The sequence below is a fragment of the Euleptes europaea genome, chromosome 6 (assembly GCF_029931775.1).
Source record: "Euleptes europaea isolate rEulEur1 chromosome 6, rEulEur1.hap1, whole genome shotgun sequence".
Lineage (NCBI taxonomy): Eukaryota > Metazoa > Chordata > Lepidosauria > Squamata > Sphaerodactylidae > Euleptes > Euleptes europaea.
The window spans coordinates 87,985,585-88,000,699 of record NC_079317.1 but is presented as its reverse complement, the minus strand read 5'-3'; the positions used below and the strand labels follow the sequence as shown (position 1 = coordinate 88,000,699).

Below are 15,115 nucleotides of genomic sequence, written 5' to 3'. Positions count from 1 at the left end.
TGATTTTAGGGTCCTGGTTATTAAGAAGGGTGAGAACCTCTGAACCGTTACAAAATCCCTCCAATTTCTATGATTTTAGGGTCCTGGTGATTAAGAAGGGTGAGAACCTCTGAACCGTTACAAAATCCCTCCAATTTCTTTGATTTTAGGGTCCTGGTTATTAAGAAGGGTGAGAACATCTGAACAGCTAGAAAACCCCTCCAATTTCTATGATTTTAGGGTCCTGGTGATTAAGAAGGGTGAGAACCTTTGAACCGTTACAAAATCCCTCCAATTTCTTTGATTTTAGGGTCCTGGTTATTAAGAAGGGTGAGAACCTCTGAACAGCTGGAAAATCCCTCCAATTTCTATGATTTTAGGGTCCTGGTTATTAAGAAGGGTGAGAACCTCTGAACCGTTACAAAATCCCTCCAATTTCTATGATTTTAGGGTCCTGGTGATTAAGAAGGGTGAGAACCTCTGAACAGCTGGAAAATCCCTTTAATTTCTATGATTTTAGGGTCCTGGTTATTAAGAAGGGTGAGAACCTCTGAACAGCTGGAAAATCCCTCCAATTTCTATGATTTTAGGGTCCTGGTTATTAAGAAGGGTGAGAACCTCTGAACCGTTACAAAACCCCTCCAATTTCTATGATTTTAGGGTCCTGGTGGTTAAGAAGGGTGAGAACCTCTGAACCGTTACAAAACCCCTCCAATTTCTATGATTTTAGGGTCCTGGTGGTTAAGAAGGGTGAGAACCTCTGAACCGTTACAAAACCCCTCCAATTTCTATGATTTTAGGGTCCTGGTGATTAAGAAGGGTGAGAACCTCTGAACCGTTACAAAACCCCTCCAATTTCTATGATTTTAGGGTCCTGGTGGTTAAGAAGGGTGAGAACCTCTGAACCGTTACAAAATCCCTCCAATTTCTATGATTTTAGGGTCCTGGTGGTTAAGTAGGGTGAGAACCTCTGAACAGCTGGAAAATCCCTCCAATTTCTATGATTTTAGGGTCCTGGTTATTAAGAAGGGTGAGAACCTCTGAACAGCTGGAAAATCCCTCCAATTTCTATGATTTTAGGGTCCTGGTTATTAAGAAGGGTGAGAACCTCTGAACCGTTACAAAATCCCTCCAATTTCTATGATTTTAGGGTCCTGGTGATTAAGAAGGGTGAGAACCTCTGAACAGCTGGAAAATCCCTCCAATTTCTATGATTTTAGGGTCCTGGTTATTAAGAAGGGTGAGAACCTCTGAACAGCTGGAAAATCCCTCCAATTTCTATGATTTTAGGGTCCTGGTTATTAAGAAGGGTGAGAACCTCTGAACCGTTACAAAACCCCTCCAATTTCTATGATTTTAGGGTCCTGGTGATTAAGAAGGGTGAGAACCTCTGAACAGCTGGAAAATCCCTCCAATTTCTATGATTTTAGGGTTCTGGTTATTAAGAAGGGTGAGAACCTCTGAACAGCTGGAAAATCCCTCCAATTTCTATGATTTTAGGGTCCTGGTTATTAAGAAGGGTGAGAACCTCTGAACCGTTACAAAATCCCTCCAATTTCTATGATTTTAGGGTCCTGGTGATTAAGAAGGGTGAGAACCTCTGAACAGCTGGAAAATCCCTCCAATTTCTATGATTTTAGGGTCCTGGTTATTAAGAAGGGTGAGAACCTCTGAACCGTTACAAAATCCCTCCAATTTCTATGATTTTAGGGTCCTGGTTATTAAGAAGGGTGAGAACCTCTGAACCGTTACAAAACCCCTCCAATTTCTATGATTTTAGGGTCCTGGTGATTAAGAAGGGTGAGAACCTCTGAACAGCTGGAAAGTCCCTCCAATTTCTATGATTTTAGGGTCCTGGTTATTAAGAAGGGTTAGAACCTCTGAACCGTTACAAAATCCCTCCAATTTCTATGATTTTAGGGTCCTGGTGATTAAGAAGGGTGAGAACCTCTGAACCGTTACAAAATCCCTCCAATTTCTTTGATTTTAGGGTCCTGGTTATTAAGAAGGGTGAGAACCTCTGAACAGCTAGAAAACCCCTCCAATTTCTATGATTTTAGGGTCCTGGTGATTAAGAAGGGTGAGAACCTTTGAACTGTTACAAAATCCCTCCAATTTCTTTGATTTTAGGGTCCTGGTTATTAAGAAGGGTGAGAACCTCTGAACAGCTGGAAAATCCCTCCAATTTCTATGATTTTAGGGTCCTGGTGGTTAAGAAGGGTGAGAACCTTTGAACTGTTACAAAATCCCTCCAATTTCTTTGATTTTAGGGTCCTGGTTATTAAGAAGGGTGAGAACCTCTGAACAGCTGGAAAATCCCTCCAATTTCTATGATTTTAGGGTCCTGGTGATTAAGAAGGGTGAGAACCTCTGAACCGTTACAAAACCCCTCCAATTTCTATGATTTTAGGGTCCTGGTGGTTAAGAAGGGTGAGAACCTCTGAACAGCTGGAAAATCCCTCCAATTTCTATGATTTTAGGGTCCTGGTTATTAAGAAGGGTGAGAACCTCTGAACAGCTGGAAAATCCCTCCAATTTCTATGATTTTAGGGTCCTGGTGATTAAGAAGGGTGAGAACCTCTGAACCGTTACAAAATCCCTCCAATTTCTATGATTTTAGGGTCCTGGTGATTAAGAAGGGTGAGAACCTCTGAACCGTTACAAAATCCCTCCAATTTCTATGATTTTAGGGTCCTGGTGATTAAGAAGGGTGAGAACCTCTGAACAGCTGGAAAATCCCTCCAATTTCTATGATTTTAGGGTCCTGGTTATTAAGAAGGGTGAGAACCTCTGAACAGCTGGAAAATCCCTCCAATTTCTATGATTTTAGGGTCCTGGTTATTAAGAAGGGTGAGAACCTCTGAACCGTTACAAAACCCCTCCAATTTCTATGATTTTAGGGTCCTGGTGGTTAAGAAGGGTGAGAACCTCTGAACCGTTACAAAACCCCTCCAATTTCTATGATTTTAGGGTCCTGGTGATTAAGAAGGGTGAGAACCTCTGAACCGTTACAAAACCCCTCCAATTTCTATGATTTTAGGGTCCTGGTGGTTAAGAAGGGTGAGAACCTCTGAACAGCTGGAAAATCCCTCCAATTTCTATGATTTTAGGGTCCTGGTTATTAAGAAGGGTGAGAACCTCTGAACCGTTACAAAACCCCTCCAATTTCTATGATTTTAGGGTCCTGGTGATTAAGAAGGGTGAGAACCTCTGAACCGTTACAAAATCCCTCCAATTTCTTTGATTTTAGGGTCCTGGTTATTAAGAAGGGTGAGAACCTCTGAACAGCTAGAAAACCCCTCCAATTTCTATGATTTTAGGGTCCTGGTGATTAAGAAGGGTGAGAACCTTTGAACCGTTACAAAATCCCTCCAATTTCTTTGATTTTAGGGTCCTGGTTATTAAGAAGGGTGAGAACCTCTGAACAGCTGGAAAATCCCTCCAATTTCTATGATTTTAGGGTCCTGGTTATTAAGAAGGGTGAGAACCTCTGAACCGTTACAAAATCCCTCCAATTTCTATGATTTTAGGGTCCTGGTGATTAAGAAGGGTGAGAACCTCTGAACAGCTGGAAAATCCCTTTAATTTCTATGATTTTAGGGTCCTGGTTATTAAGAAGGGTGAGAACCTCTGAACAGCTGGAAAATCCCTCCAATTTCTATGATTTTAGGGTCCTGGTTATTAAGAAGGGTGAGAACCTCTGAACCGTTACAAAACCCCTCCAATTTCTATGATTTTAGGGTCCTGGTGGTTAAGAAGGGTGAGAACCTCTGAACCGTTACAAAACCCCTCCAATTTCTATGATTTTAGGGTCCTGGTGGTTAAGAAGGGTGAGAACCTCTGAACCGTTACAAAACCCCTCCAATTTCTATGATTTTAGGGTCCTGGTGATTAAGAAGGGTGAGAACCTCTGAACCGTTACAAAACCCCTCCAATTTCTATGATTTTACGGTCCTGGTGGTTAAGAAGGGTGAGAACCTCTGAACCGTTACAAAATCCCTCCAATTTCTATGATTTTAGGGTCCTGGTGGTTAAGTAGGGTGAGAACCTCTGAACAGCTGGAAAATCCCTCCAATTTCTATGATTTTAGGGTCCTGGTTATTAAGAAGGGTGAGAACCTCTGAACAGCTGGAAAATCCCTCCAATTTCTATGATTTTAGGGTCCTGGTGATTAAGAAGGGTGAGAACCTCTGAACCGTTACAAAATCCCTCCAATTTCTATGATTTTAGGGTCCTGGTGATTAAGAAGGGTGAGAACCTCTGAACCGTTACAAAACCCCTCCAATTTCTATGATTTTAGGGTCCTGGTGGTTAAGAAGGGTGAGAACCTCTGAACCGTTACAAAACCCCTCCAATTTCTATGATTTTAGGGTCCTGGTGATTAAGAAGGGTGAGAACCTCTGAACAGCTGGAAAATCCCTCCAATTTCTATGATTTTAGGGTTCTGGTTATTAAGAAGGGTGAGAACCTCTGAACAGCTGGAAAATCCCTCCAATTTCTATGATTTTAGGGTCCTGGTTATTAAGAAGGGTGAGAACCTCTGAACCGTTACAAAATCCCTCCAATTTCTATGATTTTAGGGTCCTGGTGATTAAGAAGGGTGAGAACCTCTGAACAGCTGGAAAATCCCTCCAATTTCTATGATTTTAGGGTCCTGGTTATTAAGAAGGGTGAGAACCTCTGAACCGTTACAAAATCCCTCCAATTTCTATGATTTTAGGGTCCTGGTTATTAAGAAGGGTGAGAACCTCTGAACCGTTACAAAACCCCTCCAATTTCTATGATTTTAGGGTCCTGGTGATTAAGAAGGGTGAGAACCTCTGAACCGTTACAAAACCCCTCCAATTTCTATGATTTTAGGGTCCTGGTTATTAAGAAGGGTTAGAACCTCTGAACCGTTACAAAATCCCTCCAATTTCTATGATTTTAGGGTCCTGGTGATTAAGAAGGGTGAGAACCTCTGAACCGTTACAAAATCCCTCCAATTTCTTTGATTTTAGGGTCCTGGTTATTAAGAAGGGTGAGAACCTCTGAACAGCTAGAAAACCCCTCCAATTTCTATGATTTTAGGGTCCTGGTGATTAAGAAGGGTGAGAACCTTTGAACTGTTACAAAATCCCTCCAATTTCTTTGATTTTAGGGTCCTGGTTATTAAGAAGGGTGAGAACCTCTGAACAGCTGGAAAATCCCTCCAATTTCTATGATTTTAGGGTCCTGGTTATTAAGAAGGGTGAGAACCTCTGAACCGTTACAAAATCCCTCCAATTTCTATGATTTTAGGGTCCTGGTGATTAAGAAGGGTGAGAACCTCTGAACAGCTGGAAAATCCCTCCAATTTCTATGATTTTAGGGTCCTGGTTATTAAGAAGGGTGAGAACCTCTGAACCGTTACAAAACCCCTCCAATTTCTATGATTTTAGGGTCCTGGTGGTTAAGAAGGGTGAGAACCTCTGAACCGTTACAAAACCCCTCCAATTTCTATGATTTTAGGGTCCTGGTGATTAAGAAGGGTGAGAACCTCTGAACCGTTACAAAACCCCTCCAATTTCTATGATTTTAGGGTCCTGGTGGTTAAGAAGGGTGAGAACCTCTGAACCGTTACAAAAACCCCTCCAATTTCTATGATTTTAGGGTCCTGGTGATTAAGAAGGGTGAGAACCTCTGAACCGTTACAAAACCCCTCCAATTTCTATGATTTTAGGGTCCTGGTGGTTAAGAAGGGTGAACTGTTACAAAATCCCTCCAATTTCTTTGATTTTAGGGTCCTGGTTATTAAGAAGGGTGAGAACCTCTGAACAGCTGGAAAATCCCTCCAATTTCTATGATTTTAGGGTCCTGGTTATTAAGAAGGGTGAGAACCTCTGAACCGTTACAAAATCCCTCCAATTTCTATGATTTTAGGGTCCTGGTGATTAAGAAGGGTGAGAACCTCTGAACAGCTGGAAAATCCCTCCAATTTCTATGATTTTAGGGTCCTGGTTATTAAGAAGGGTGAGAACCTCTGAACAGCTGGAAAATCCCTCCAATTTCTATGATTTTAGGGTCCTGGTTATTAAGAAGGGTGAGAACCTCTGAACCGTTACAAAACCCCTCCAATTTCTATGATTTTAGGGTCCTGGTGGTTAAGAAGGGTGAGAACCTCTGAACCGTTACAAAACCCCTCCAATTTCTATGATTTTAGGGTCCTGGTGGTTAAGAAGGGTGAGAACCTTTGAACTGTTACAAAATCCCTCCAATTTCTTTGATTTTAGGGTCCTGGTTATTAAGAAGGGTGAGAACCTCTGAACCGTTACAAAATCCCTCCAATTTCTTTGATTTTAGGGTCCTGGTTATTAAGAAGGGTGAGAACCTTTGAACCGTTACAAAATCCCTCCAATTTCTATGATTTTAGGGTCCTGGTGATTAAGAAGGGTGAGAACCTCTGAACAGCTGGAAAATCCCTCCAATTTCTATGATTTTAGGGTCCTGGTTATTAAGAAGGGTGAGAACCTCTGAACAGCTGGAAAATCCCTCCAATTTCTATGATTTTAGGGTCCTGGTTATTAAGAAGGGTGAGAACCTCTGAACCGTTACAAAACCCCTCCAATTTCTATGATTTTATGGTCCTGGTGGTTAAGAAGGGTGAGAACCTCTGAACCGTTACAAAACCCCTCCAATTTCTATGATTTTAGGGTCCTGGTGATTAAGAAGGGTGAGAACCTCTGAACCGTTACAAAACCCCTCCAATTTCTATGATTTTAGGGTCCTGGTGGTTAAGAAGGGTGAGAACCTCTGAACAGCTGGAAAATCCCTCCAATTTCTATGATTTTAGGGTCCTGGTTATTAAGAAGGGTGAGAACCTCTGAACAGCTGGAAAATCCCTCCAATTTCTATGATTTTAGGGTCCTGGTTATTAAGAAGGGTGAGAACCTCTGAACCGTTACAAAATCCCTCCAATTTCTATGATTTTAGGGTCCTGGTGATTAAGAAGGGTGAGAACCTCTGAACCGTTACAAAATCCCTCCAATTTCTATGATTTTAGGGTCCTGGTGATTAAGAAGGGTGAGAACCTCTGAACAGCTGGAAAATCCCTCCAATTTCTATGATTTTAGGGTCCTGGTTATTAAGAAGGGTGAGAACCTCTGAACAGCTGGAAAATCCCTCCAATTTCTATGATTTTAGGGTCCTGGTTATTAAGAAGGGTGAGAACCTCTGAACCGTTACAAAACCCCTCCAATTTCTATGATTTTAGGGTCCTGGTGGTTAAGAAGGGTGAGAACCTCTGAACCGTTACAAAACCCCTCCAATTTCTATGACTTTAGGGTCCTGGTGATTAAGAAGGGTGAGAACCTCTGAACCGTTACAAAACCCCTCCAATTTCTATGATTTTAGGGTCCTGGTGGTTAAGAAGGGTGAGAACCTCTGAACAGCTGGAAAATCCCTCCAATTTCTATGATTTTAGGGTCCTGGTTATTAAGAAGGGTGAGAACCTCTGAACCGTTACAAAACCCCTCCAATTTCTATGATTTTAGGGTCCTGGTGGTTAAGAAGGGTGAGAACCTCTGAACCGTTACAAAACCCCTCCAATTTCTATGATTTTAGGGTCCTGGTGATTAAGAAGGGTGAGAACCTCTGAACCGTTACAAAACCCCTCCAATTTCTATGATTTTAGGGTCCTGGTGATTAAGAAGGGTGAGAACCTCTGAACCGTTACAAAACCCCTCCAATTTCTATGATTTTAGGGTCCTGGTGGTTAAGAAGGGTGAGAACCTCTGAACCGTTACAAAACCCCTCCAATTTCTATGATTTTAGGGTCCTGGTGATTAAGAAGGGTGAGAACCTCTGAACCGTTACAAAACCCCTCCAATTTCTATGATTTTAGGGTCCTGGTGGTTAAGAAGGGTGAGAACCTCTGAACCGTTACAAAACCCCTCCAATTTCTATGATTTTAGGGTCCTGGTGATTAAGAAGGGTGAGAACCTCTGAACCGTTACAAAACCCCTCCAATTTCTATGATTTTAGGGTCCTCGTGGTTAAGAAGGGTGAGAACCTCTGAACCGTTACAAAACCCCTCCAATTTCTATGATTTTAGGGTCCTGGTGATTAAGAAGGGTGAGAACCTCTGAACCGTTACAAAACCCCTCCAATTTCTATGATTTTAGGGTCCTGGTGGTTAAGAAGGGTGAGAACCTCTGAACCGTTACAAAACCCCTCCAATTTCTATGATTTTAGGGTCCTGGTGGTTAAGAAGGGTGAGAACCTCTGAACCGTTACAAAACCCCTCCAATTTCTATGATTTTAGGGTCCTGGTGGTTAAGAAGGGTGAGAACCTCTGAACCGTTACAAAACCCCTCCAATTTCTATGATTTTAGGGTCCTGGTGATTAAGAAGGGTGAGAACCTCTGAACCGTTACAAAACCCCTCCAATTTCTATGATTTTAGGGTCCTGGTGATTAAGAAGGGTGAGAACCTCTGAACCGTTACAAAACCCCTCCAATTTCTATGATTTTAGGGTCCTGGTGGTTAAGAAGGGTGAGAACCTCTGAACCGTTACAAAACCCCTCCAATTTCTATGATTTTAGGGTCCTGGTGGTTAAGAAGGTGAGAACCTCTGAACCGTTACAAAACCCCTCCAATTTCTATGATTTTAGGGTCCTGGTGATTAAGAAGGGTGAGAACCTCTGAACCGTTACAAAACCCCTCCAATTTCTATGATTTTAGGGTCCTGGTGGTTAAGAAGGGTGAGAACCTCTGAACCGTTACAAAATCCCTCCAATTTCTATGATTTTAGGGTCCTGGTGATTAAGAAGGGTGAGAACCTCTGAACAGCTGGAAAATCCCTCCAATTTCTATGATTTTAGGGTCCTGGTTATTAAGAAGGGTGAGAACCTCTGAACAGCTGGAAAACCCCTCCAATTTCTATGATTTTAGGGTCCTGGTGATTAAGAAGGGTGAGAACCTCTGAACCGTTACAAAACCCCTCCAATTTCTATGATTTTAGGGTCCTGGTGGTTAAGAAGGGTGAGAACCTCTGAACCGTTACAAAACCCCTCCAATTTCTATGATTTTAGGGTCCTGGTGATTAAGAAGGGTGAGAACCTCTGAACCGTTACAAAACCCCTCCAATTTCTATGATTTTAGGGTCCTGGTGGTTAAGAAGGGTGAGAACCTCTGAACCGTTACAAAACCCCTCCAATTTCTATGATTTTAGGGTCCTGGTGATTAAGAAGGGTGAGAACCTCTGAACCGTTACAAAACCCCTCCAATTTCTATGATTTTAGGGTCCTGGTGGTTAAGAAGGGTGAGAACCTCTGAACCGTTACAAAACCCCTCCAATTTCTATGATTTTAGGGTCCTGGTGATTAAGAAGGGTGAGAACCTCTGAACCGTTACAAAACCCCTCCAATTTCTATGATTTTAGGGTCCTGGTGGTTAAGAAGGGTGAGAACCTCTGAACCGTTACAAAACCCCTCCAATTTCTATGATTTTAGGGTCCTGGTGATTAAGAAGGGTGAGAACCTCTGAACCGTTACAAAACCCCTCCAATTTCTATGATTTTAGGGTCCTGGTGGTTAAGAAGGGTGAGAACCTCTGAACCGTTACAAAACCCCTCCAATTTCTATGATTTTAGGGTCCTGGTGGTTAAGAAGGGTGAGAACCTCTGAACCGTTACAAAACCCCTCCAATTTCTATGATTTTAGGGTCCTGGTGATTAAGAAGGGTGAGAACCTCTGAACCGTTACAAAACCCCTCCAATTTCTATGATTTTAGGGTCCTGGTGGTTAAGAAGGGTGAGAACCTCTGAACCGTTACAAAACCCCTCCAATTTCTATGATTTTAGGGTCCTGGTGATTAAGAAGGGTGAGAACCTCTGAACCGTTACAAAACCCCTCCAATTTCTATGATTTTAGGGTCCTGGTGGTTAAGAAGGGTGAGAACCTCTGAACCGTTACAAAACCCCTCCAATTTCTATGATTTTAGGGTCCTGGTGATTAAGAAGGGTGAGAACCTCTGAACCGTTACAAAACCCCTCCAATTTCTATGATTTTAGGGTCCTGGTGGTTAAGAAGGGTGAGAACCTCTGAACCGTTACAAAACCCCTCCAATTTCTATGATTTTAGGGTCCTGGTGATTAAGAAGGGTGAGAACCTCTGAACCGTTACAAAACCCCTCCAATTTCTATGATTTTAGGGTCCTGGTGGTTAAGAAGGGTGAGAACCTCTGAACCGTTACAAAACCCCTCCAATTTCTATGATTTTAGGGTCCTGGTGATTAAGAAGGGTGAGAACCTCTGAACCGTTACAAAACCCCTCCAATTTCTATGATTTTAGGGTCCTGGTTATTAAGAAGGGTGAGAACCTCTGAACCGTTACAAAACCCCTCCAATTTCTATGATTTTAGGGTCCTGGTGGTTAAGAAGGGTGAGAACCTCTGAACCGTTACAAAACCCCTCCAATTTCTATGATTTTAGGGTCCTGGTGGTTAAGAAGGGTGAGAACCTCTGAACCGTTACAAAACCCCTCCAACTGAATCGGACTAGTATTTGAGTTCTGAATAACGTTTTTTTTGGGGGGGGGGTAGGAAGAGTCCAAACCTGTTGCCTGGAGCGCTCCGTCGATGAAACCCAGGGGGGGTGTTTCGGAACTAGTACGAAAAAACTTTCCGCGTCGCATAATTCGGAAGTCGTTATTATTATTATTATTTTTTAAAAGGGCGCGTGTCGAGTCTGCTCGTGTGGTGTTTTTATTTTCTTATGGGGGGGTCGCAGAAAGGCGTTTTTTCTCTCACCCCCCCTTTCTTCCCCCACAGAAGGAGCGGGCGGGAGGCGTCTGCGCTCTCCCGTCGGCGCCTCAGGCCGGTCCCTGCCCGGTGGCGCTGCTGAGTCGAGCCGGGCCACTGGGCCGCCCGCCCGCCCGCCTTCGCCTCGCCTGCCCTCCCCGATCCCTCACACACACGCACCCCCCTCCGCAGGCTCCGAGCGCGGCGAACATGGCGGCGGCCGAGGCGGTGGGGCGGGACGCTCTACCTGAGCACTGGTCCTACGGCGTCTGCGGGGACGGCCGGGTCTTCTTCATCGAGTAAGGCGGGAAAACTGAGGGTGCGGGGGGTGGGTGTGGGTGGGGAGCGCGGTTCAGTCCCCTCCCCCCTTTCTTCCCACTCTTTCTCCTCTCCCCCCCCCTTTCCACAGGCGCCACTAACAGGTGCGTGTTTGCCGCTCTCTCTCCCTCCCCCCCTCCCCTTAGCGACCTGAGCCGCTCCACGACTTGGCTGCATCCTCGCACCGGGGAGCCCGTCAACTCCGGCCACATGATCCGCTCAGGTGGGTGCCGCCGCCGCCCCCCCGCCCCTGTCCTCCCGCGCGCGCCCCCGTGCGTGCGCTTTTTGGGGGTGGTGGGTGGGGAGAGATTGAAGACCCCCCCTCTGTTTCCCCCGCGCGTTTCTCTCTCCCCCTGCTCTCGGGCCATTTATTCACGGAAGGTTTTGCCTTGGATTTGCCGCTCTTTAGATGCGCTTCCCCCCCCCCCATCCATATTCTCAAAACTCAACAATAAGCCGCCGTGCAGAGTTTTGAGAATTCAGATGGGGGAAATGTGCATCTAGAGAGTGCCAAATCCAAGGCAAAACCTTCCATGTTGTTTTGCCTCTCTCTCTCTCTCTTGGGGGGAGAGGCTGCACGACCTTTGTGTGGCTTGGGATGGACGCTCGCGGACCTCCAGGGCGCAAAGATCTCACTTCCCCTCCTCCTTTTTCCTCTCTTTGCCACTTTCTTTCCCTCTTCCCTCCCTCTCTTTCCACTCTCTCTAGATCTTCCCCGTGGCTGGGAGGAGGGATTTTCAGAAGAGGGAGCCAGTTACTTCATTGAGTGAGTATTTTTCCTACTCATGGGGCGCTAAGGATGGGGGTGTGTGTGGCACGGATAATCTTTGCTGTCTCTTATTTTCTTGCAGTACATTAAAAAGAGAGAGATTCCCCCCCCCCTTTAATAAGCAAATTTAGCATCAGTCATGTGTATCCAAACTTCGGATTGGGGGAGAGGGCACGGGATAATCTTTGCTACCTCTTATTTTCTTGCAGTTCATTAAAAAGAGAGAGATTTCCCCCCCCTTTTATAAGCAAATTTAGCATCAGTCATGTGTATCCAAACTTCGGATTGGGGGGGGGGGAGCACGAATAATCTTTGCTACATCTTATTTTCTTGCAGTAAATTTTAAAAAAGAGATTCCTCCCCCTTTTATAAGCGAATTTAGCATCACCTTGTCAATCATGTGTATCCAAACTTCGGATGGAGCGGCCTCACGAATAATCTTAGCTGTCTCTTATTTTCTTGCAGTAAATTTTAAAAAAGAGATTTCCCCCCTTTTATAAGCGAATTTAGCATCACCTTGTTCAGTCATGTGTATTCAAATTTAAGGAACTATTGCTCTCGTTATATGCTTAAGAGGGTGAATTCTGGCTATTTTATAACAATGGCAACAAGTGAAAGAGCTTTTGTTGTTATTCTTTTGGGCAATTCTGTTCTCTGGCATAAGAACAGGTTTCACCTCTGCGGGTGTTTATATTTCTTCTGGGACTCGTACTGTAGTGAGCGGGTTGAATGAGTGTGTCAGCCAGACTTGGCTGAATGCCTTACTAGCACACTGGCTGGAACCTGTTGCCTGCTGAACTGAATGGTAGCAGCAAGGTGGTAATAAGGTAGGCATCCAGTGTGAAAGATTGTCACTTCTTTCTGCAACCGGGTGTGTACGGAAAATGAAATAGTCACAAATCTGTTGAAGCACATAATGACAAACTGTTGATAACATGCTGAAGATATAAATAACATTGCAGAAAATGGTGGTAGAGTAACAGTCCAAGGTATTGGGGGGACTTGAGTATATATGAGTATATAGAGAAGAACAAGAACAACACAAAATATATCTTGAGCTTTGTAGCTTTTCCATTGAAAAAAGCCAAATATCTTATTGTGAGGCAACATTTTATGGACCTAATGTTTCTTATACATCTCTTTTGATTATCCCATTTCCCCAATAGTGTCATGATAAATCCTTTGGCTGAGAGATGGGCATGCAGGATTTAAATAAATAAATATTGTTATGTCGTTATACAGGATTAGGTCATTAGAATTCTTTTAGTTATAAGTCTATTTGTTCCGCTGTAGCTGAAATGTTTCATTTGCCTTGTTTTTTTCCCTAGCAGTAGAAGGAGCTTTGTGGCACAGAGTGTTAAACTGCAATACTGCAGTCTGAGCTCTGCTCACGACTTGAGTTTGATCCCAATAGAATTCGGTTTCAGGTAGTCGGCTCAAGGTTGACTCAGCCTTCCATCCCTCCGAGGTCGGTAAAATGAGTACCCAGCTTACTGGGAGTAAAGTGTAGACGACTGGGGAAGGCAATGGCAAACCACCCCGTAAACGAAGTCTGCCTAGTAAATGTTGGGATGTGACATCACCCCATGGGGTCAATAATGACCCGGTGCTTACCTTTACCTTTAGAAGGAGGAAACACATTTTTAAGTAGTAATAATGCTAGCAAAGTTGTGAGAGTAACATTACTGGAAGCAAACACTTTTTTTGGATGAGTCCTTGTGCTTGTATGTTTGGAATGTCACCATAAGAAAACTGCATTTACTTTGGAAGGTGTACGTGGTGCAGAATTACAATTGTTTCTTGTACCTGTTCAGTGTGCAGCATTACTTTAACAAAATGATCATATTTCGATGGACTGCAAAGAACATAATCTAGATCAGTTGGTGCCCTAAACGATGGAAATTGTTTTGTACGATGAAGTCGTAAGTGGAATATAGTGGTAGAATGGGATTGGTACGTGGAAGGCTTGTGAAAGTTGGCTTTTTGGCTTTGTGCTATCCATACATACTTGTCTCAGTATTTATAATACATATGCATGGTAAAGGGAAATATTCTGTTCAAGAGATATTATTTGCATACTTACACGTGTCATCCTACAGGATATCTGGAGTTCATTGCCATTATTAATTAGCTTTGATTTGCAGGCAGGACAAAGGCAGGACCTGTGGTATTATACATGAAAGCATAAATTTTGCAGAAATTTTCATTATCGTTTTATACAAGCTGACTTTATGTTTTGTGCAACGAATGGCTATTTATTGTCCACATGTTGAACAAATGCTGTGTTCTCAATTTCAGCGGGATCAATCTGGAGTAACTGCACAGAATTGGGCTGTAAAAAACTTAATGAAGGCATTTTTGGGAAATTAGAGGCAAGCTGGTGTTTCCCAATTAAAATATTTGTTGAATTAAAAATCTTGGTCCCCTAATTTTACATTCCATAACTACCGTATATACTCGCGTATAAGCCGAGTTTTTCAGCCCCAAAAATGGGCTGAAAAAGCCGGCCTCGGCTTATATGCGGGTCAATATGGGGGGAGGGAGGGAGGAGGGAGGGGGGAAACTTACCGCCGCCGGGCCCGTGCCGCTTCCTGCCGCTGGAAGCGGCCTGGGGCAGCCTCCTGCAGCCGCAGGATGGCTGCCCCGGCCCCCGCCGCCATTTTTCCCGGGTGGGAGGGGCCTTGGGCAGCCTCCTGCAGCCGCAGGATGGCTGCCCCGGCCCTTCCCGCCCCCCCCCGCCATTTTTCCCGGGCGGGAGGGGCTTTGGGCAGCCTCTTGCAGCCGCAGGACGGCTGCCCCGGCCCTTCCCGCCCCCCCCCGCCATTTTTCCTGGGCGGGAGGGGCCTTGGGCAGCCTCCTGCAGCCGCAGGAAGGCTGCTCCGGGTCCCCCTGGGCCTCGCCGCCGCTTCCTCCCGCCGGGAGCGGCCTGGGGCAGCCTCCTGCAGCCGCAGGAAGGCTGCCCAGGCCCCCCGGGCTGCGCCGCCGCCGGACCCTCGCCGCTGGAGAGCCCTGTCAGGTAAGCCTGCGGGGGGGGGGGAGGGGTTATAAGCCGACCCTCGGCTTATACGCGGGTGCCTAATTTTCCCCCATTTTTGGGGAGAAATTAGGCACCTCGGCTTATACGCGGGTCGGCTTATACATGGGTATATACGGTAGCCTGCCCTGTCAGAAAATGGCAGCTGTTTTTCAAAAATTATTATAGACAGATATATTGGGAGGGCAGAGGAGGCTGGTAGCAACAAGGTATGTGTCAATGAAAAAAGTATGCTGAATGAATATCTAGACGTTCAA

The 15,115-nt window shown here is 44.6% G+C and overlaps 1 protein-coding gene across 1 annotated transcript in view; it reads left to right on the top strand.

The window, feature by feature from the left end:
- Positions 1-10,939: 10,939 nt before the first annotated feature.
- PLEKHA7 (pleckstrin homology domain containing A7) overlaps positions 10,940-15,115 on the top strand; it is a 163,538-nt gene continuing 159,362 nt past the window's right edge. Inside the window, exons 1-3 of the mRNA XM_056851148.1 lie at positions 10,940-11,036; positions 11,202-11,278; positions 11,764-11,821. Of these exons, the coding sequence (XP_056707126.1) occupies positions 10,948-11,036; positions 11,202-11,278; positions 11,764-11,821 (224 nt within the window). The 5' untranslated portion in view covers positions 10,940-10,947. The remainder of the gene's footprint in view (positions 11,037-11,201; positions 11,279-11,763; positions 11,822-15,115) is intronic.